Source organism: Equus przewalskii, chromosome 1 (assembly GCF_037783145.1).
Source record: "Equus przewalskii isolate Varuska chromosome 1, EquPr2, whole genome shotgun sequence".
NCBI lineage: Eukaryota > Metazoa > Chordata > Mammalia > Perissodactyla > Equidae > Equus > Equus przewalskii.
The window spans coordinates 128,130,937-128,154,468 of NC_091831.1; the positions used below are offsets into that span (position 1 = coordinate 128,130,937).

General features: G+C 36.9%; 2 protein-coding genes across 5 annotated transcripts in view; one reads left to right on the plus strand and one right to left on the minus strand.

The window, feature by feature from the left end:
- TRIP4 (thyroid hormone receptor interactor 4) overlaps window positions 1–10,999 on the minus strand; it is a 57,129-nt gene extending 46,130 nt beyond the window's left edge. For 2 of the 3 annotated variants that reach the window (XM_008535027.2, XM_008535026.2), the window contains exons 1-3: window positions 10,727–10,999; window positions 6,013–6,182; window positions 5,215–5,348 (exon numbers count right to left, since the gene is read on the minus strand). In XM_008535027.2, coding sequence (XP_008533249.2) covers window positions 5,215–5,348; window positions 6,013–6,182; window positions 10,727–10,827 — 405 coding nt within the window. In that variant the 5' untranslated portion in view covers window positions 10,828–10,999. The remainder of the gene's footprint in view (window positions 1–5,214; window positions 5,349–6,012; window positions 6,183–10,726) is intronic. The other variant, XM_070577198.1, reaches the window with a different exon arrangement.
- Window positions 11,000–13,996: 2,997 nt separating this feature from the next.
- Window positions 13,997–23,532, plus strand: PCLAF (PCNA clamp associated factor). 2 transcript variants are annotated; one of them, XM_008535028.2, is made up of 4 exons: window positions 13,997–14,175; window positions 14,454–14,534; window positions 16,526–16,688; window positions 22,507–23,532. In XM_008535028.2, exons 1-4 carry the CDS (start codon window positions 14,130–14,132, stop codon window positions 22,550–22,552), a joined length of 336 nt encoding a protein of 111 aa, XP_008533250.1. In that variant the 5' UTR covers window positions 13,997–14,129; the 3' UTR covers window positions 22,553–23,532. The 2 variants fall into 2 exon arrangements, with proteins under 2 accessions (XP_008533250.1, XP_070433581.1); XM_070577480.1 differs by lacking the exon at window positions 16,526–16,688 and having other exon boundaries at window positions 14,001–14,175.

Below are 23,532 nucleotides of genomic sequence, written 5' to 3' on the forward strand. Positions count from 1 at the left end.
AAAGACAAAATATAGACTCAGAAACAGGTTGCTGAGGGATAAATTGCTCTTAAAGCATTCAGAGATACAAAATAAAAGTTAAATCATTATTAATTTGAAGATCTTTCCCTACTCATGCCTGAACCATAGCTTTTTTTACCCTATGAAACTTACTTAATAGCAAGCACCAAAAAACCTTTCTTCATTAACAGCCATTAATATAAATAGTGAAATACTTTGTCAAGATAAGACTGGCATCTATTGCACTAAGAAGTTAGGTTAGCAGTAGGAATTTCACATAGCCAACGCAGGCTTCTTTAATGTGGATTGGTAAATGAGCAAGTTGACCAAACAGATTAGAGCAAAACAGGATTGAATGAATTAAAAGACTGAAGAATTACAAAAAAGAACTACTTAAATGGATGGCATATATAGACTAAAAAATATTTATCAATAACTTCAAAACATTTAAAAACAGAACTACAATTTTCAAAATAGCATCTTGAGGAAATCAACTCAAAGGAGAAAACATAGATAATAGTTCCCATGCTGTTTTCAACTTTCTCTAACAACTTTAACATCCACAGATATTAAAAATTAATTTATTAAAAGTTTACTCTTGTATTCTATGCTATTTCATAATTATTTTAAAAATTATGAAATAAGGCTTTAAAAATTTCATCTACTATTTCATCATTCTGATCAGAATATTGTCATATGCTTCCATTCTACTTTCACCTTATTAAGTTTCTATATACTTTCAATCACCACTTATAAAACGTGCATTCACACACATACGTAAAGTACATCTACTTAAAAACAAGTATCTTTACTGATTAAGAGTAATAGAAAAAATGACTCAAAATAACGTTCAGATGGATTACAAATCTAAATGTGAAAATCAAAACTTTTAAACTATTAAGAAAATTTAAGAGAGTATCTTTTTCACTTTGGGGTGGGAAAAATGCATTAAAGCTTAAGCTATAAAACACATAAAACAAAGAAAAAGATCAATATATTTTACTACATCACAATTTAAAATTCCTGTGAATCAAAAGATACCACAAAGGACAAAACAGGGGCCAGTAGATATCTACAACATATTTAACAAAGGTGTAATATACAGAATACTTAAAGAACTCCTATAAATCAATCTGAAAAAAAAAATCAATTCAGTAGAAAAACAAGTCAAGGATATGAATAAGTAGTTCAGAATAACCCAAAAGGCAAAAAAAATCTCAAAACCAAAAACAAACCAACAAATTCTCCAAAATGATACTCAGTGTCTTTTATAGTATTCCTGGGTATGAAAAGTCAAATGCGATACCATCACTTATACTTAAGATGAGCAAAACTTTAAAAGACTGACAGTACTATGTACTGGCAAAGAAGGAAAAAACAGAGATCTTTTCTCCAGGAGAATAAAATTGGTACAACCACCTTAAGAAATTAATTTGGGGGGCCAGCCCAGTGGCGCAGTGGTTAAGTGCACACGTTCTGCTTTGGTGGCCAGGGGTTTGCCAGTTCGAATCCCAGGTGTGCACATGGCACTGCTTGTCAAGCCATGCTGTGGTAGGCGTCCCACACATAAAACAGAGGAAGATGGGCACGGATGTTAGCCCAGGGTCAGTCTTCCTCAGCAAAAAGAGGAGGATTGGCAGATGTTAGCTCAGGGCTAGTCTTCCTCAAAAAAAAAAAAAAAAAATTTTTTTTTAATTTAAAAAGAAGAAATTAATTTGGGGGGCCAGCCCCATGGCCAAGTGGTTAAGATCGCGTGCTCCACTTCAGTGGCCCAGGGTTTCCCTGTTTTGGATCCGGGACTCGGACATGGCACCGCTCATTGGGCCATGCTGAAGTGGCATCCACCTACCAGAAATGTAAAATATACAACTATGTACTGGCGGGATTTGGGGAGAAAAAACAGGAGGAAAAAAAAAGGGAAGATTGGCAACAGTTGTTAGCTTAGGTGCCAATCTTTAGGGAAAAAAATCAATTTGGTAGTTTCAATAAAAGAAAAACTAACAAAGCCTATAACCCTGCTATTCTAATAACAGGTATATATACCCTAGAGAAACTCTCAAGTTACATAAAGGAAATATGTATAAGAATGTTCACTGCAGTACTATTCATAATAGCAAACTATTACAAACAACATAAATGTGCATTTATGGATTAATAAATGGAGAAATTAAATCAGCGGAATAGGGGCCAGTCTGGTGGTGTAGTGGTCAAGTTCGAGCGCTCTGCTTTGGCAGCCCAGGGTTCACAGGCTCGGATCCCAGGTACAGACCTAGCAGCGCTTGTCAAGCAACACTGTGGCAGTGTCCCACATAAAATAGAGGAAGATTGGCACAGATGTTAGCTCAGCGACAATCTTCCTCACCAAAAATAAATAAATAAATAAATAAAATGGCTAAACCTTAATTAAAAAGAAATCAGTGGACTATTATATAGGGATTAAGAGAAACAAACCAAATTAGTATAGACAGCTCTCAAAAATAGTTCTAAAAAAAGGTTTGCAAAGTGACAGTTATACTATTTATTTGCATTTTTAAAAATTACACAAAACTATACATTATTAATAGACTCCTATACATACGTGAAAAAATAGGCTATTAAGGTTCACACCACAATCACGATAATAATCATCTGTAGGGTCAGAGGAAATGGGACAGTGTATTGCAACTTCTCAACTATTGACTGATTGTTGTGAAAGTTGACCTACAGCCAGTAAAATGTTTAGCAGCATCCTTGGTCTCTACCTACTAGATGCCAGTAGCATCCCTTGCCCCCATGTTGTGACAGCCAAAAACGTCACCAGACATATTCCCTGGGGGGGCAAAATTGAGAACCACTGGTATGGGAGGAAGGAGGAATCAACTTTCTATGTGAGGTTTCATCTATTTTATTTAAAAAAAAAAAAAGACTTGAAGCAAATATAAAAAATCCTATCAACTGTCAATTCTGGGTGGTGAGCACAAAGGTCTTTGTTACATTATTTATTATTCTGTTGGTTTTTTCCATCTAAAAAAACCTATTTGTGAATTACCATGTGATCCAGCAATCTCACTTCTGGGTATACACCCAAAAGAACTGACAATAGGATCTTGAAGAGATATTTTCATATGAGATATGAATAAGAATATGAATATTTTCATAAGAGATATGTTCATGGCAGTACTGTTCACAATAGCTAACAGGGGGAAGCAACCAAAATGTGCATTGCGGGATGAATGGATGAACAAAAAGTAGTATACATAAAATGGAACACTATTTAGCCTTAAAAAGGAAGGAAATTCTGATACATGGTACAACATAAACGAAGCTTGAAGACATTATGTTAAGTAAAATAAGCTAGTTACAAAAAGACAAATATTGTATAATTCCACTTATATGAGGTATTTAAAGCAATCAAATTCATAGAAAGTAGAATGGTGGTTGATAGGGGCTGCAGGGAGGGGAAAATGCAGAGCTGTTTAACGGTTATAGAGTTTCAGTGTTGCAAAATCAAAAAGTTCTGGAGATCGTTGCACAATAATATGAATACACTTTTAACACTCCTGAACTACACATTTAAAAATGGTTAAGATGGTAAAAAAACCCATCAAATTGTATATCTTAATTATGTGCAGTTTATTGTATGTCGATTATACTCCAATAAAGCTGTTTTTTAAAAAGGCTATTCATGTTCATTGTCAAAATAAAAATAGAAAATACAAGACTATAAAGAAGAAAAATTAAAACACTTATTGTCATATCATCTGAAGAAATACCATTTTTAACATTTCCCTTCTAGCCTTCCTACGTATGTGTATGAAAGTATGTGTATAGAATATATAAATATTTTTAAACACACAAAATCAGACATATATATCTTTGATCCATGCTTTTTTCACTCAATATTCTATGATAAACATTTTCCCAAATTAGATTTTTTGGAAAACAATTTTATTAGCTGCATGGTATTCCATCAAATAAGAAAACTATAATTTATTTAATCTTTCCCTTACTTCTAAACAATCAGGTCATTCAAATTTTCAGTATTATAAATAACATTGTACAGAACATAAGTGTTTTGTGTGGATTTCTGATTACTTTCTTAATTAGATTTTTAAGTCATATTACTAAGTCAAAAGTCTATGAACAGTCCCATGGTTCTTGATGTATGCTGCCAAACTGTCCCCTAGAAAGCTTAAACCCATTTATGTTGCCACCAGTAGTATACAGAAGGTTCCTGGTTTAATACAACTTCATCATCACTGAGTATTCTCTTTTTAAAATCTTTGACAATTTGATGGGCAATATCTCAGAGATTTAATATGTATATATTTGATTACTAGTAGAGTAACCAATCATCTAGTTTTGCCCAGGACTTAGGGGAATCCCAGTATATGGGCCTTTCAGTGCTAAAACCAGGAAAGTCCTGGGCAATTAGGGTGACAAATTGGTTACCTTAATTACTAATAAGGTCAAACATCTTTTTATGTTTATTGGTCATTCGTGTTTTTTCTTTTGCTTGTGATGGTCTTTGCTCATTTTATTCCACTTGATAAAAGATTTTAGTCTCTATTTTGTTTATTTAACTTAACATTATTTTGCAAACACTTTTCCATGTTTTTTTGCATGGTTATCACATTCAGAATCTTTTGATCACTACTCTTCCATCTTAGCATAATTAACTACTCCCTTCTGATGGGAAATTTAGCTTGTCAAATTGCCCTGATTATAAACACTGCTGCTTACCCCACAGGGCTATTTTGAGAGCCAAGAGAGAATATGAAAAGGCTCTAAAAGCTAAATGATGATGATGATGGTGGTAGTGGTGGTGGTGGTGGATGGCCCAAAATAGGAACACTGTCAATAACAACTAGAATTCTGAATTCTTGTAGTATAAACCCAAAAACACGTTGAAATTGAAGCCCTGGAGCACTTCAGTAAACATTCTCTACCTTGTATATATATACACACACACATATATACATATGTACGTATGTAGATCTCAATCTCATTTATAAGCAAAAATGTCTTTATAATACTTGTTTAAGCAGGCTGCCAAAAAAACAGTTTACCATAGAGGAAGTAATATGTTATCATTACCACTTTCTCTTCATAAAATTCATACATTTGTTGAAAAATAGCCATTCTAGACCAATTTGTACACTTGGCTCTCTGAAATGTATCAATCATCTCCTCTTCTCCATATAGCCAGAAGAAGCTCATCCTATAAGCACTCACCTTCGCCAAATCAAAAGGTGTTTTGACCTCTACTGTTGCATCAGGTTCAGCAAACGCAGGAACTTCCTGTCTGTTTCTCCCTTTGCGCCTACTCCTCTTCAGCTGGTCCCCTGATCTCTGCCCATCTAAAATTTCTTTAAAGAAGAAAAAATACATATATATATGTACATAGATAGACCGATAATAGCAGGATTCATTGGTAAACTAACAGCTAATAAGAAGAAGGTGATGTTTAACATTTAAAGTCAAGATATGAAGGCAGGTTTTTAAATTATCTTTTCCTCTCAAACCAGAATTAAATTTAAACCATCACTTTCTAGATTGGTTCAATGATAGACTACTGGCTAGGATTAAGAAGTTAAATTAAAATCTGATATGTTAGATTGTATAATAATAGTGACTTAGATTATTTAGTTTGGTGCTCATCTTTTGTAATGTTTAATTAAATAGTTACTTCTAAATGCTATTCATACTAAAATTGGTCAACCTTTACTTTCATCCAGGTATACAAATAACTGAAAAGTGTTTCTTTAATCCATGCACAAATTTTTGAAATTATTCTGAAGCCACATTTCTATCTGCAAACAGGTATTTTTGTGCTATCTTCCAAGTTGAAAAAGTCTGAACTAGAACAAACTTCATTACAGATTGAGCAGAATGCAATGAAAAATATGTATACATATGACTCTGCTTAAGTCAGTTGTGAGGAAATACAGGGTGACAGAAAATACCAGGTCCTATAAACCAGTCCATTTACCAATATTTCAACCTTTACTTAATTACATTAACTTAACTTACCATCTTTTTTGAGGGACTGCTGCAGAACATCAGAAACCAACTCCTGGTCATTCTTCTGCCATTTGGTTATAAGCTCTTCTATAAATTGACCTTTTTTGCCCTCATTTCCCTGAAGGAGGTCAGTAACATATTCTCGTATCTCTTCAGCACTCTCAATTGACAAAACATACCTCAGGAAGCAAAGATGTAAGTAAGTTGTTGAAACAAGGCTAGCTTACACTATGTTTTTCAATAATCATAACAGAGATGAAGGTAGTAAAAACCATTCCATTAGAGGGTTTACTCTGAGCCAAATTCTATGCTAGATGCTAGGGATATAAATTTGATTAGGATAAAGAGCTTGACCTCAAGTAGTTCATAATCTAAATTTCCTATAACCTTATTATATTTCTAGAATCAAATCAGTGTTTGAAGACAGGTTTATAGGGCTGTCCATTTTTCTATTTTTTTGAGGAAGATCAGCCCTGAGCTAACTGCTGCCAATCTTCCTCTACTTTATATGTGGGACACCTACCACAGCATGGTGTGCCAAGCAGTGCCATGTCTGCACCCGGAATCCGAGCTGGCAAACCCTACGCCGCCGAGAAGCAGAACGTGCACACTTAACCGTTGCACCACCCAGCCGGGCCCTAGGGCTGTCCTTAATGTAGGAATACTTCCTATAACTACACATCTGCAGTCATTATATTTTCCTAGGAACAATACAAATTATTTAAATCTCTATACTGCAAAACCTAAAATTTCTCTACTTTTTGCTAAAAATATGAATATATACTAAAATCTAACCAGTTATTAACATTCTTAAAAATTATAAATCAAGATTAGCATCACATCAGAGTAAGCAGATCTATTTTAAGGAAAGGGTTCCTAAAAGTGAATGGGGTGAGAGTACAAGTCAGTACAATTTTTCTAGGAATCAATCAGACAACACATTCGAAGTGCTGTAAAAATAATCCAATAATTTCATTGGTTTATATTAATCCAGTAATTCCATTGAACTCTACATGAAATGAGACAAAGAAAAATTTACGCAAAAAAGTTAACTGCATCATTATTTGAATTAGTGAGAAACTGGAAGCTATTTAAAACATCCATTGATGGAGAAGGGGTAATTGAACTCAAGTTTTTGGACTCTACAAAATGTAATACGCCACCACGAAAAGTGAAATTTTTGAATAATTATTATTGACCTGAGAAAATGCACTCACATAACGGTAAGCGAAATAGTAAGACAGACTATATAGCATATGATCCCAACTGCTATAAAAGGAATATGTATAGCCATACACTTATGTGTAGAAAAAAGGCTAGAAGGTTATACACCAAAATGATTACCACTGAGTGGTAGGATTAGAGAGAGCTTTTGGGTTATTTTTATTTTCTCTTTTCCCCTACAATAAATATGTTTTGAAAATGTATCACAATATGCATGGGGAAAAAACACTAAGAGAGAAATGATGGTTATCTCTGGGTTGTAGTATTATGGTAATTTTGGTTTCCTCCTTTATCCTTTTGATATTTTTAGTTTTCTACAGTGAATATGTCACATCATTAGAGAAAAAGAAGCGAGAAACATTACTTATAAATGAAGATATCAGAGCATGAAAGTATTATAAAATCTGAAGAAATTGTAATTCAGACACACCAGTATGGGATACAAGAAAAATTATTATAATAACGCTATATCCTTTAAATTAAAAAAATCATGTGATTGTTTCATTGTTTGCAGCATATGTACTGGGTTCTTTTCCTAATGTGGTTGTGGATTTACAGAGTTATGATCTATAGGTGAACAAAATCTGAGCTTTTGGGCATCATTAACAACATGTTCTAATCCATGATAGATTAAAAAACAGACACAATCATTCTTCAGGACTTTTACAGTTTAATCAGTTTAATCCTCAAGTTTACCAACCCCCATTGAAAGATTAATTGCTATCAAGGACTCAGTGGGATGCAAGGAACCTCAAGGGATTATTTAATTCGGAAGTATTCAAACCACTAGGGAAGTATTTAAAGAGTCACAGAAACATTTAAATAAATGTCCTTTTAACGATTTAGCAAAGTATAGTAAAGAACAACATAATCCAAATATGTTATATACGAAATCTTACTGAAATAGAATCAACCAAAACATGAACTAAGGCAGACTGTGGAACAAAGTTTATTTTGCTAACTCTGTGTATAGATCTTAATGTTTCATAAACATGTCATTGATTAGGAAGGTAACAGCTCTCTGCTGTCTTTCTAAAAAGTTCGGGCCACTAATGCCAAATTGTTCAAGTTGGCACACTACTATAGTACACCTGAGTAATTCTCAAATGTTAGGCAAGGCACAGCAAATTTACACAGCAAATGCTTTCACCATGACATCATAGCCTGTTGTGCAATAACTAGTGAAAACCTAATAAGTGGTTCAAATAGCAATATATTATAGGTGGCTTTAGTGTTTATTTCAAGTTTTGAACAAGTCTTGTCTAACTTATACTTATGATTTAAAAAATGCAAGCCGGGGCCAGACTGGTGGTGTAGTGGTTAAGTTCAAACGCTCTGCTTCGGTGGTCCAGGGTTCACAGGTTTGGATTCTGGGCACAGACCTACACACAGCTCATCAAGCCATGCTGTGGTGGCGTTCCACATACAAAATAGAAGAGGACTGGCACAGATGTTAGCTGAGGGCTGCTCTTCCTCAAGTAAAAAGAGGAAGACTGGGGCTGGCCCCGTGGCCAAGTGGTTAAGTTCACATGCTCTGCTTCGGTGGCCCAGGGTTTTGCCAGCTCAAAACCTGGGCACGGACATGGTACTGTTCATCAGGCCACACTGAGGTGGCACCCAACATGCCACAACTAGAAAGACCCACAACTAAAAATACACAACTATGTACCAGGGTGCTTTGGGGAGAAAAAAGGAAAAATAAAATCTTTAAAAAAAAAAAAAGAGGAAGATTGGCTACAGATGTTAGCTCAGGGACAATCTTCCTCAGCAAAAAAAAAAAAAAAAGCAAGCAAGCAGGTGTTCAGCCATACTTAGCTCTTTGACATTAAAAGAAATTTCTAATCACTGTTCTTTCAAAGGTGTAGATAAGTTTAACAGAATAAAATCTAAGGCTGCAAAATGAGCTGTTAAACCACAATCTATGAGAATTAGAATTTTCCTGATAGTGTGTAAGCAGATAAAATTGGATTCTGAGATTGAAAACAGTACATTTATCCATACTCCACTGTTGATTCATCAAAAAAAGCCACAATCTTTTTTTTAAAGATTGGCACCTGAGCTAAAAACTGTTGCCAATCTTCCTTTTTTTTCTTCCCAAAGCCCCCCAGTATACAGTTGCATATTCCAGTTGTGAGCGCCTCTGGTCGTGCTATGTGGGACGCCGCTTCAGCATGGCTTGGTGAGCGGTCCCATGTCCGCCCCCAGGATCCCAACCGGCGAAGGCCTGGGCCGGTGATGCCAAGCATGCGAACTTAACTACTCGGCCACCGGCCGGCCCCTGTTTTTTGTTTTTTTTTAACTGAACGACTTTTTTCGGTTTGGTATATTGCAAAGTCTCATTATTTTATTTGACAGCATTCCACAGCTTTATAAGATGTTTGAACACTAATTAAAACCTGATATGCCTTCAAACAAGGGTAAAGCCAAGTCATAAGATTTGGCTGGGTTTTTTGATAGTCTATCCCAGGGTTCAAAAAAAAAAAATCACTCAAAATACGCTCTCTTAACTGTCTCCTTCCTAACAAGTCTATTTTCTCCCAAACTCACATTGCTTCCTACAAAAGCCCTAGAATTGCCATTTAGGTTTCAGCATCAATGAACAAAGAATCAAATCAAGAAACACTTTCAGGTTCCTTGATCAAGTCCAGTTTTTGCAGACGTTTTTCCCTTCGGCCGAACACTGCACCCCCACCTTATCCATCCTTTAGTTCTCAGGTAAAAGTCATCCCTTGCAGTAAACCTTCTGAGTTTCTCAAATCTCAATGAGTCTTTTACTTCGTGCTCCCAAAACACCTGGCACTCAGCAATCAAGCAGAACCCAATTGTCTCAATGGTCTTTGTTGCCCGAGCACCTTGCATGCAGTAGCGCAACAAACGTTTGTTAAATAAATAATTGAAAACAGATATTAAATCATGTCACTATCTCCATTTTGTAAAAATCATAAGGATTAAAGATAAACTCTGCTAATTATTCATTTTATAAATGAGGAAAGTAAGGCACGGAGAGGGAAATTAAGTTGCCCAAGCTTCCAAAATTAGTAAATGACAACAAAAATAGAACCTGGGACTCCTGAGTCAGGAGTTATTTGCACTGTACCACGCCGCCCCCATTTACATTCCAGGTCCTATTTGACACAACCCACATCGGGCAAACTAAAATGTTCAGTGTAAAGAATTTATGGAAAGACAATTTGGCTTGCCCCTTCTCTCCAGGATCTATGAGGAAACTGGCTCCCGGACAGTCTTACAGGTCCAATTATCACGGATTTGGCGTTTTCCTAGGAAAAAGGGCCCCATCGGCCGACTGTGGAGCATGACACCTTATTCCAGAAGCTAAATTATAAAGCCGCAGGTCAAAACCCCGCGCCTGGATACCAACAACACGCCCTTTTATCACATTACTTCACTCATCAACTTTTTAGTCCTCCCCGCTTCCCCGTTCACTCAGCCAGAGCACATCCCAGAGCTCCTTCCCGCCTCGGACCCAAACTGGTCTTACTGCAGGATCTCCTCGCTGACATCCAGGCCGAAAGTTTTCTGCAACTGCTGGGTGCACCAGCCCACCAGCTGCTCCCGGGACGCCGCCCCAGCCACCGCCATCTTCCCCGGCCGGAACCAGCTGGGCTGCAAAAGCCCCGCGTCCCGCGCCGGACTAGTCCCCTTCGCAACACTGACCTCGCTAGCGCGGGTTCCGCCAGCCTGCACCGCCCCGCGCGGTCGCACCGCCCTCAACACAGATCCCTCCCACCTCCGCCTTCCCACTTCCGGAATTCTTTTCGATTGTACCACAGCTCAATCTGCGTGTGATTCTTCCGCGTCGTACGATTTAGGATTCGAGATCTGGGAATTCTGCTAAGACGCTACAAATGCCTATAGAAACTACAGTTTAGGAACAAAACAAAACAATACCCCGTAACCTAAGGGGCCAGCTTTTAAAATGTTCTGGTTTAATGTAAAACATTTAAAAGAGCGCCTGGAAGCTAGAGTAAGCGCTGTAAGCATTTGCTCTGGTAGTAGTGGTTTTATTAATGTTCCCTGTGTTCTAATACTAGATTCATTCTACTAAAACCTGTTTCCTTTTAATTTTTTGAGCCAGGTCTGTTCCAGGAGGGCCAAGACAACTCAGTAAGCTCGAGGAGGGGAAAAAACCTTAATAAAACATGTGCTGGGATTTGGCTTTGAAGACCTTCCACATGAATTCTCTGTAGTGATTTTTAAGTTAAAGGTCTTTCAACCCAAGATGACTAGATTTAAGGGAGTTTTGCTACTTCCTACTCCACTGGTACAACGGACTAGGGAAAATTTAGCAAGACTTTTCTGGAGAGCATAATGTTTTTGACATTTTTCATCAATAAATTTAATTAGCTGGCTTTGTGTTTACATTTACAGGTTCTTTATTCCCATTAGGCTATTTAGACTACGTAATTATGCTAATGGAATGCTGTTTCACCTTTTTATGCTGATATTTTCATTGACATAAATAATCAAAATCATCTAAGTGTATTGAGTGTAGATTGTCTTTGTTATTAGTTTGGAAAATATGATTTTCTAGCTTTAAAAAAATACTCTGGATGTTCATTGGTTGGGTACATTCATTTATTGAGTACACATTTTGTTTCTTCATAAAAATCCACTACCTTTAATACTAATTTTAAGTATCTAAATCGTTTACCTGTTTCTGTATCTGTTTAGTTCTCATAACTAAAATGTTAATTTTTTTTACTTATTATTTATTTTTTGAGGAAGATTAGCCCTGAGCTAAATGCTGCCAGTCCTCCTCTTTTTGCTGAGGAAGACTGGCCTTGAGCTAACATTCGTGCCCATCTTCCTCTACTTTATATGTGGGATGCCTGCCACAGCATGGCTTGCCAAGCAGTGCCGTGTCCGCACCTGGGATCCCAACCGAGAACACCAGGCCACCAAAGCAGAATGTGCACACTTAACTGCTGTGCCACCAGGCCAGCCCCTAAAATGTTAATTTCTTGAAGACAGACTACGACTTTTTTTGTGCAATAGGACTCAGTACATCATACATATTATGATGAAATTACTAGAGCCTCCAGAATAAAAATATTCTTTTTCATAAAGCATACGTTAATGATTGCAATCTCCAGTTTGTAATGTAATGTAATGTAATGACATTTACAATCATTATCATTTATTAAATGCATTTCTGCCTAAGCAAAGCAAGCATACCTATTTAACATGACTTAAAGATATTCTTTTCTATAAATTTAGGCAGAAACTTCATTCATACATACTACAACTTTTCTTAATTCCCTAGCCCTTTGAAATTTTCAAGTTCACACCACACAGCTCTATTTTATTTAACTGTAAGGGGAGGCACTTTTGCAAAGCAAACGTTTAAATTAAGACTTTTTACTAGGCATTACTGCCTTTTTCCTAATTTTTTACTCTAACATGCATCCTTTTCTATCATAATTGGTATTAAAAAGACAAACATACAAACACAGTTATAGTAATATGTAGACTGCCTCTGTGTGCAAAGGTATACATTCTTGCAATTCTTTCTAGCAATTTACTTGGCACGTGGACTAGGAGGAAGGACTGGTGGATCCTCCACTCAGGTGTAATCTCTGCAGTCATCTGGCATATGAGTTCTAATTCTTAATTCAGGCTTTATAGAAGCCACTTTAACTGAAAAGGAAATAATGTGCATTGAAGGAACGATTGAGAGGGACATGATGACAAAGAACAAAGGAACACCCTGAGGCTTATTGATTTTTCTAGTAGGAATTTGGCTGTAATCTTAGACTCCAAGGTTTAGACAAAGCTACAGATAATTTCCAATACACTTCCTGCTATTATAATGTTAATTTAACCTATTGTCTAGATTCTTTAATTCTAAAACGCAGAGTAGTTGTTGATTCTGTTGAAGAACTGAGTAGCCTATTTTCCCGGAAAGTTCAAGCATAATTTATTGGAGAGAATCAATGCTGTGCTTATGCTTTCACGGTTGTCTTTAAGGTGAGCATTTAACAAAATACATCGCAAGTCAAGCTCATCTGATCATGTTTTATGCACGGTATTCAGAGAGTGAAAATCACTCCCCAGTGGTATTGTTAATAATTAGAAGGTAGGCATAGGGATAGAAAATAGTTAAGAGCTCCTATTCTAGAGTTATGCTCACTGTGTGCCAGGCATGTACCCTTAGCACATTTAGCATATTTTTTTTAAGAAACTCTGAGACCATAGCAGTCTAAGGAAGACGTTTTATTAATTTGTTTCTTTTTATGTGTGTATCTATATACCATTCACTCAGTTTTTTCTTTAGTTTCACATCCTAAAAACGCAGAAAAGTCCTGTAAATAAATTGTGTTTGCTTCCTTTTCTCCCATTTCATAGAATTGTTATGAACACTGCAGAGAGAGTTCATGCCCGTAGTATTAAAATTCACTTTATTTTGATTTGCAACAGAAAGTCCGCTTCATTTCAGGTTTCACTTCCAGGATTCAATCATTATGGATTTAACCTTGTGGTAGGTAACTTTTGAAGAAATGTTGGCTTTCGCTGTCTCTCCTGGGTTTTCCTTTCTAAGCAGGCCGATTTCCCTAGTTTAGAATCTTGGCACCCACACATGGGGCCCCAGGAAAGCGCCCTGGCACCGCCCACCTGGGGCGGGTGCGAATCACAAGCTTCTGTAAGTTGATGGACGGGTCAGCGCTTCACCAAGCCTCCCCGCTGTCATCACTGGACACTGGCGATTGGTTGCGGGGGAACGGCGCGGAACCAATGGGAGCGGCGGTCCGGGAGAGTCCCTGGAGCGCGCGGGAAAGAGACCAATTTAAACTGTGGCGGGAGATTGGTTTTCGGCTCCTTGTCCCGCTAAACACCCGCGGCTGAAGAGTCAATTGGTTGCTCTCATCTCCTCGCGTTTGAACATGGTGCGGACTAAAGCAGACAGTGTCCCAGGCACCTACAGAAAAGGTGAGGCAGTCGTGCACGGTAGTGGAGGATACGGGGTTCTCTGGGTAGCCCGGCTGAGGGCGGGAGAGGCCGGGTCTCTCTACCGCCTTGTTTGCCTCACTGCTTCAGCCGGCCAGCAAGCAGCGGGGACGGGGGAAGGTTACCCTGCTGTTCTGGATTGCGGGGCTCTCCTCTCCAAGCAGCTGGCATAGGGACTGTGGTGAGAACGTAGCTACTGGGACTCGGTGTCGGAACCTTACTGCCCTCTTCTAAACGCCCTCCTTTGCCTCTCTCCTCAGTGGTGGCTTCTCGAGCCCCCAGGAAGGTGCTTGGTTCCTCCACCTCTGCCACTAATTCCACGTCGCTTTCGTCGAGGAAAGGTAAAAAGCGCCTCTGCAAGCTCCTGGAGGAACCCTCTCAAAAGGGGATGAGGCTTGGCACTACAGTTCTCCCGATCTGCGAACCCCCTGACCCACCGTGGAATTTGTTTTCCTAAGATCCTCACGCCCCAATTTCTTCCTTGCCCTTAATAAAATGAGGGGGCCTTGGCCTCTTGGCGAGCTCGGGTAGAAGTGTGGGTCACATGGAAAGGAATCTCGAGCCTAGGGGTTAGGGACGGATACAGTTTATCTTCAAAACTATTTTTCTTTTTCTGGTTTAGCGTTTTCATTTTTCTTACTGTTGACAGATGGCTTTTTCTTGTAAGAGGCCATTTAAGCGCCCCTTTACTAGATTAAGAACTAGGACGGTAGTTAACAGTGCTAATCACGTTATCTTCTTAGTGTAAACGTTTTTGTTTTCACTTCTGTATGTTTTTCTTTCCTTCTTTCTTTTTCTTTTTTTCCTTCTTTCCTTCCTTTTTTTTTTTTTAGAGTGTGCTGTCTGTGTGTTTTCCAACTTTGCAGCTCCTGATTCTGCCTTTAGGACATTAGGAGGGGAAAATCAGGTCAGGGAAATAGCTTCACACAGCTCCTTCTGTGCAAGGAGAGGTTGAGAAAATACCGTGCCATCTGGTGCCTCATTCCTTTCAGTAGGAAATTGAGCAGTTGGGAAGATTAATTCCACTAGGTCTAATTAAGAACATACAGTGGAGCACTGTTAAGGACTTCATGGGTTTTTAAGTTAACGCAAACTTCCCCCTATTTAAAACATTTCATTAGAAATATTTACTATTTCATTCTCTTTAGATGAAAAGGAATAGTAGTTTAAAATGTTGAAAGTAGATGAATTTATTGGGAATATCATACCCTGTACTGCTAGACTAAATTCCAAGTAGGGCCACATCCCATTGTCTGGTCTACTATTGAATCACCAGAGTCAACTGAATAGATCCTTAATGAATGAAATGTGTTGGACAAATGCATCCATTAAGGCATTTTACAGATCTCTATTTTTAATCAATAACCAACTGTATGAAATTGGAAATGTCCTCATTTTAAAGATGAAAAAGTTTATGCTTGTAACTTGGTAAAGGTCACACAACTAAATCAGCAGAGCTGGGTTTGAATCCTGTGCTGAAGTCTGTTGCTGCTATATACTTTGTAGTGGAGAAATCATTCTCATAAGGTTCCTTCGGGAAAATTATGAACCGAAGGATCATTATTTTTTAAAGGCTATTTGTACTTTTTAAAAATTACAAGCAATATAATTTCAGACAGTATATATGGAAGCAACTTTTATGTTTTCTTTAACTGCTAGAGTTTGTGACAAATGTGTTTAAAGCAAAAGATACATGTAGTAACAATAATTTGCTCCTCTTGGTATTCCAATCATTACTTTATAAAGGGGCAGGAATTTTCCCTCAATTTTTCCTTTATATTACTATTTTAAAATAATCAGGAATTGGATTTACCTTGTGAACTGAAACGGAGCCAAGTACTTTGAAAAGTGGAACCTATTTTTGCGGAAACTTGCACATTACTGTATGTATACTTGTTTTGCCTTCTATATGTCCTTTAAATGACCTTATTAAGTAAAAATTTGGCAGTTTATACTACATGATGCTACTTTATATTAGGAAAAAGTGTGTCAAATTTTAGTATGATAGTACATAAGACTATGTGGTGATGTGAATAGCTCTGCTTGTGGACAAAATATGAAAAATATTTTCCAGTTGTAAAAACTTTGTTAAAACTGTTTCTCTAGGCTAAAGGATAACTATAATAAAGTATTATTATACATTATGTATAATAATGTATAATGTACTATTGACTGAATACAGCTTTATCATGTCACATTTTCTAATTCTTTAAGTTGGATGTAATACCATTTAATATCCTTTAGATTTGATGTTAAAGAATTACGTTTCCCTTTAAGGAATGGTGACTATATTCTTAGTTCTTAATTAGTTCCATCTGTTTATATTTTATAGCTGAAAATAAGTATGCAGGAGGAAATCCAGTTTGTGTGCGCCCAACTCCCAAGTGGCAAAAAGGAATTGGAGAATTCTTCAGGCTGTCCCCTAAAGATTCTGAAAAAGAGAATCGGATTCCTGAAGAGGCAGGAAGCAGTGGCTTAGGAAAAGCAAAGAGAAAGTAAGTTTTTATATTCTGGAATATAAAGAAAATACTTATATTCTTGAAAATACAAGACAATAGAATATTGAGTAATTTTAAGGTTTCTCCTTGAGAAGATAAGAAAATACAAACCAGAGGTTTTTTCAGCTTGTGCTAATCTTATTATAAGTCACTCTCAAATTTCAAACATCAATGAAAGGTATTATTTTTACTCATTCCAGTCACTCAGAGAGGATCAGTTACCATTTAGATAAGTGCTACATTATTAACCGTGAACTTCTTGTCTTTATTCTTTAATTTTTATTGTCTATTTTCTATACCCTTTTTTTTTCCCAAAAGCAATTTCCATGTTGGTTTATCTAGCTTGAATTCCATTAAGCCTGTGCCCCCAAAAAACTACTAGTTCAACCTCCATAAGAAATATATAACCAATGTAGAGGCCCGCCCAATGGTGCAGCAGTTAAGTTCGCACATTCTGCTTCTCAGCGGCCAGGCGTTTGCCAGTTCGGATCCCAGGTGCCGACATGGCACTGCTTGGCAAAAGACATGCTGTGGTAGGCGTCCCACCTATAAAGTAGAGGAAGATGGGCATGGATGTTAGCTCAGGGCTAATCTTCCTAAAAAAAAAAAAGAAATATATAGCTAAGGTAGAAAAGTTGTAAAGTACAGAAATCTCCACCACTTAAAAACAATCAAAACTAACACCAAGGTGTATTTTCTTTACAACTTCTCTATAAATATGTAAGAATACTTCAAAACAAAACAAGGTGAGGATAAAACTGCACACATACTGAGTTCAGGTGCAAGCTTTTTACGATAAATCAAGCTTTAAGCTTTTAATGTCAGTAAAATGCTTACAGTAAAATTTTTTTTTTTTTCTGAGGAAGATTAGCCCTGATCTAACTACTGCCAATCCTATTCTTTTTGCTGAGGAAGACTGGCCCTGAGCTAACATCCATGCCCATCCTCCTCTGCTTTATAAGTGGGACACCTACCACAGCATGGCTTTTTGCCAAGTGGTACCATGTCCGCACCCGGGATCTGAACCAGCAAACCCCAGGCTGCCGAGAAGCCAAACGTGGGAACTTAACTGCTGCACCACCGGGCCAGCCCCATGCTTACGGTAAATGTTAAGCAGAAATTTTGGATATGAAAGTACAATCTTTATTGTATAAAAGATATGGATATAAATATACCAAATGTCTGTATAAAATATACCAAATATCAATAGTGATTATCTCTGGGAAGAAATCTCTCAGGGCCGGCCTGGTGGCATAGTGGTTAAGTTTCTGCACTCCTCTTTGGTGGCCCGGGGTTCATGGGTTTGGATCCCGGGTGCTGACCTACACACAACTCATCAAGCCATGCTGTGGTGGCATCCCACGTACAAAATAGAGGAAGACTGGCACACATATTCTCTCAGTGACAATCTTCCTCAAGCAAAAAGAGGGCCAAGTTAGCTCAGGCCCAATCTACTTCACAAAAAAACACAACAAAACAAAACAAAACTCTCCTCATACTCAGTGTTACCAACTTTCAACAACAAACATACTTGTTTTTTGAAGAATGAGGAAAAAAATAATGCCACTTATAATAATGCCAAAGGCAATGGAAACTTGGTTGTTTCTTCCTCCCCTTTTTTTATACGTTTATAAGTAATATGGTCCAGGGTCTCTAAACAACTTTGAAATATTTTGTTTTAAAAGCAAATTATTTGACTAGGGGCCAGGAGTGGTGAGCACAGGTGGGTGGGTAATGCCACGTCACTGCCATTATGATGTCCCCTATTTAAGACCCTGCCAGCTACCTTCCCCACATCAGCTAGAAGCCTGTGATCATCAGCGCACCAAGCGGCAGGCCTGACCCAAGATACAGTGACCAACATTGCCAAGGAGATGGTGGCCAGCCTCAGTATGCGGCTGCTACTTCTGGTGCTACTTCTACCCACACAGATTTATACATTCGTTCCTCTAGTCAGCACGCCAGAGCCACCATGGGAAACCACAACAAGAACAACAGCAGCCAGCTGTGCTGTGCAATTAACAGCCAGTCTCCTTGTGATCTTGCTTGCCCTTCTACATCTCTACTGTTAAGAGACTTAGGCCAAGAAACATCTACAGTTCACCAACCCATATTCTAAAGCCCACTCCGTATGGCATCTAGGAGGAAAGTGTGGCAAGGGACAAACAGGTCTTCATAAAATCTACTAATTACTGATCTTTTAACACAGAAAATGTTTAGAGTCTCAAATTGGACTGGTTTAAAGAGCATCTGAAGGATTTGAATGCCGATATTAAATCTGGAGTTTCATGCACAAGATTGAAGAGACAACATCAAAAATTAATGACATGATTACATGTAGCTTAAGAAATATAGACATTTAAAACTCTGCCTTGAAAACAAGAATAATTTCACCTTGATCTAGAGAAAAAGGATGAGCTGTGGAATGGAGACTCGGTTTTCACTTTGGTTCATTAAATCTAGAAGGCTGTAAAATGATTAGGTAATATATAAAGTTTCTGTGATTCTATTTATGTGTACATTGAAAGGAACCACTAGGTGTTACTGTCAATCCTCTATGTATTATTTCAGCAGTCCTAATTCAGTGCTGATATACTCTATTATGTAAAGTTTTACATTGTTTTCACTGTTCTCTTGGGAACTTAATTCTTTCCTCTGGGGCTTTGGATATGACATTGCATTTGACTTTATGTAGTAAGTGACATGTGCCAGGGCAATGATGGATTGGAATCTACTACAAATCCAAGTATGAGCAATTCTTGTATTTACACTTAAAAGTCAAATGACAGGTACTTCCTATCACACTTTCCCATCCAACGAGTGTAAGATTCATTTAGCTAACTTGGATCACTTGATTCAGAGATTAGACGTGTATTGATTTCAACCAATCTTTAAATACTGCTTTTTATTTCTGCATATGGTGAATAATTTTTAAAACTTAAAAATCGATCTGTTTTGAAGGCATATTTGACAAATCTTAAAATTAAGAGGCAAATATATGAAGAAGGCATATATAATGTATAGTAACTATTTGGGAAGTGAAGACTGGAAACTTGCCTGCATTACATTCACAATACTTTTGTGCTCATTCTGTGAATATTAAAAAAAACCTTTATGAATCAGAATAGCTACATTTGGAACACTTTCTATGTCAGTCAATATTTTTAGATAGTTAGAACCTGTCCTAAACCTAAGTGGACTTGATTTTAGGAAGTAAAACTTCTTCAACTGCCTTGAAGTATAGAAACCTTTTCAGAAATAGATAATCCATGAAATCTTTGGTTTACAAATCTTCATGTTCACACACTGATGCTTAGATGTTACAGTATCCAATATGGCCACAGTACTCTTAATCCAACATTTACCACCTTTAGAAACCCACACAGGAACAACCAGATCCAATAGATCTCAAGCTATATGAGATCCATGTATGTAAATGAACACTCCTTTTTGCTTCATATCTGAACATTGGACATCTGTTTTGGATTGTGCATTGTGTTTGGAATTGATTTGCACTGAACACAAGCTAAATAAAAATAAATGGTTGAAAGAGCAATTAATACAAAACGTTTGACATGTAAAGTGATGTTTATGCATATAAAATTTTAAGAATTATTCAATACTGTTCATAAAGTCATTTAGTAAATGGTTATTGAGTGCCTACTATCCATCTTAGGAGATATTTAAGAGGAATGGCAAACTCTGGGGCAATAAGTAAATTTTAGACTTTGTTGCTATATCACTATTATGATTTCTGGTTTCAATAAAAAACAACCAAGGGGATGCATTTTGGATAGAGCCTTTTAATAGACTTGTTTTTATGATCTTATGTCTCTTTTAGTTCCCTCTCATTGTCTGGCATCAATCTTCCTTGTTCTTTCTCTTTCTACTATGAATAAGCTAGTAGTCAATATTAGCTCTAGAATATATTACAGTCCTCTTGAATTATTTGTGACTTCCATTAAGGAAACAAAATATTTGGCAATATAGCCAAATATAGCTATACCATTGATCACCATAGCAATAAAACGCATATTACAGGCTTTCCACCATATGGAGAAAGATTACGCATATATTCTCATAAAGAACTTTGATCCATGGTATAATAAAATCTGTGACATAAAACTAGCTAATAGAGGGGCCGGCCCCGTGGCTGAGTGGTTGGGTTCGCGTGCTCCGCTTTGGCGGCCTGGGGTTTCGCTGATTCGGATTCTGGGCATGCACATGGCAGCACTCGTCAGCCCACACTGGGGCGGCGTCCCACATGCCACAACTAGAAGGACCCACAACTAAAATATACAACTATATACTGGGGGGATTTGGGGAGAAAAAGCAGAAAAAAAAAAGAAGATTGGCAAGAGTTGTTAGCTCAGGTGCCAATCTTTAAAAAAAAAAACAAAACTAGGTAATAGAGGTTTATATTATTCCTTTAGGTCCCTTTCTTAGATTTGCCTTTGTTTAAGAGAGGCGTAATTACTCCTTTATAGATAGTAAATCAATAGATTTTAGATATTGATAGCAAATAGTAAACTCTCAGTTTATAAGAAGGACTTCTGCTAAAATTCTATAACTCATAATCTGAAATATGGCTACTCCTATGGCTTTATTTTTCTCACAAAGGCAAACTCCCATCAGTTGCATGCGGGAGAGTCAGAATCAAGAAAGACTACTTAAAACCTTGAAAAGAACTATGGTACCTCAAGTAAACCAGGTCCTCGCAAAAAGGAAGTTTGGGTCGTGATAGTTTAGTGTTCATTTGTTAACTTGATTTAATGTCCAGGAAAATACAATGAAGACCTCTTGGTAATCTAATACTAGGTGAGTCAATGATACTCTGATATCAAGTCAGAATACCTTCGTTTTAGCTTCCTTCTTTCACTACCTAGTTCTATGACCATCCTGGGTTATGGATGTAATTTGAAAACTGATTATTTTAGAACAGATCTCACAAATCCTCATTAGCTCTAAAAAAAAAATTCTGATATATGAGTACGTTTTTAATTGACTATAAAAAAAGGTAATAAGTACAAAATCGCTTTGGGATAATATAAATTATTTTTCAAAATTTATGACTACCATATGCCAACTTAAACAATTTTGGGGTTTTTCTAATCAGGTAATACATTCATATGGTTCAAAAGGGTATACAGACAAATATGACAACCTGCAATGTTTTTTTCTGCTCAGGTGGGTTGGTTAATTTTTTTTGCTTTTTATTATCACAAAGTTCTTGCTGAAGGATTATACTCTGTTTATCAATCCACTTATGTGGAAAGAAAATGCTATAGAAATACAGATTCCCTTTTTAATGAAAATGACAACATATTTTAAAGGAGAAACACTTTATTCAGCAAATTAACAGGTAAAATAAATTGTTAAAAATTTTGTTGGGGCTGGTCCTGTGGCCTAGTGGTTCAGTTCTCGCGCTCCGCTTCGGTGGCCCAGGGTTTCGCTGGTTTGGATCCTGGGCGTGGACATGGCACCGCTCATCAAGCCATGCTGAGGCGGCATCCCACATGCCACAACTAGAAGGACCCACAACTAAAAATATACAACTATGTACTGGGGGGCTTTGGGGAGAAAAAGGAAAAAAATAAAATCTTTAAAAAAAAATATTTTGTTGTTCTAGTACTTGTAATTTGTAGGTGTTTGACAATTAATGGGGTTTAATTTTTTCTTATTTCTAGGCACTTGTCCAGACCACTGCACTGTTAGTTAATGTTCCTGATTTATACAAGTTTGTAACTATTTTTGTTTTGTTTTTTTAAACAGTTGATACTAGGGTGACTACTGAAGTTCTCTGTTCTTTCCACAGAGCACGTCCTTTGCCACCTGATGACACAGATGACGAAAAAGAATAGAACTATTTTATTCATCCTTGACTCACGTCTCCTGTTTACTCTGGTATTCTGGGATGTAAATTTGCATAAATGTATTTGTTCCAATTAGCTTTGTTCAATAGGCATTTAATTTAAAAAATGAGGCTTACATTTAGTTATTCAAAAGCAAGTAGTTACGATATTGGTGAGTTTGTAAGATTAATTATGGTTACTTAGCTTAGTACTGAATATAATGCAGTATTTGGTTTCTTTTACCTGTTACTAAGCTCCTTGTACTTGCTAAAAACAAATCATTGCATGGTGTTCTAATTATGAATCTGCTGTATTTGAGATTTGTTTAGATCTTTGTACTGCTGCCATGTTTATTGGCATTTGATTATTGGAATGGTGCCATATTTTTGTTCCTTTTCTTTGCTTTAAAAAGCAGAGTTAGATTTTTTGCACATTAAAAAAATTCAGTATTAATTAAACTGAACCTACACCTTTTTTAAGAAAGGGGGCCAATGATGCAATGTTGAAAAAATTTGGATGACTATCTTCTTAGAAAAATTAAGGGCAGTTTGCTCCTGACGGTTTAAACGGTTGATAGAGCTTCTCACAACAACAACAAGATAAAATACTAGCGTAGAATCAGGCAGGAAGGTTCCATAAACTACATTAAAAAAGAGGAATTTTCCTAGAATATGCATTTGATTCAGTATCATAAAATATTACCCTTTGGGCCTATACTTTTAAAGTTGGAAATCAATAAAACATGAAAAGCAAATCATGGCATAAACCCAGAGCTATGTCCAAAGTCCTTAGAACTACCATTATATTTTTCAAGATAACCAAGGGTATAATTGAAGAGGTGGGTATAATGTTGCTTAATAATTGATATTCTTGCTTCCTCATCACACTTTTTGCTCACTGACATTCTGTTGTTAAAATTAACCATGTTTTAACAGGTATGTTTTTCTGAAGTTTCTTTGTAATAAATGAATACTTACTTATTTTCAAAA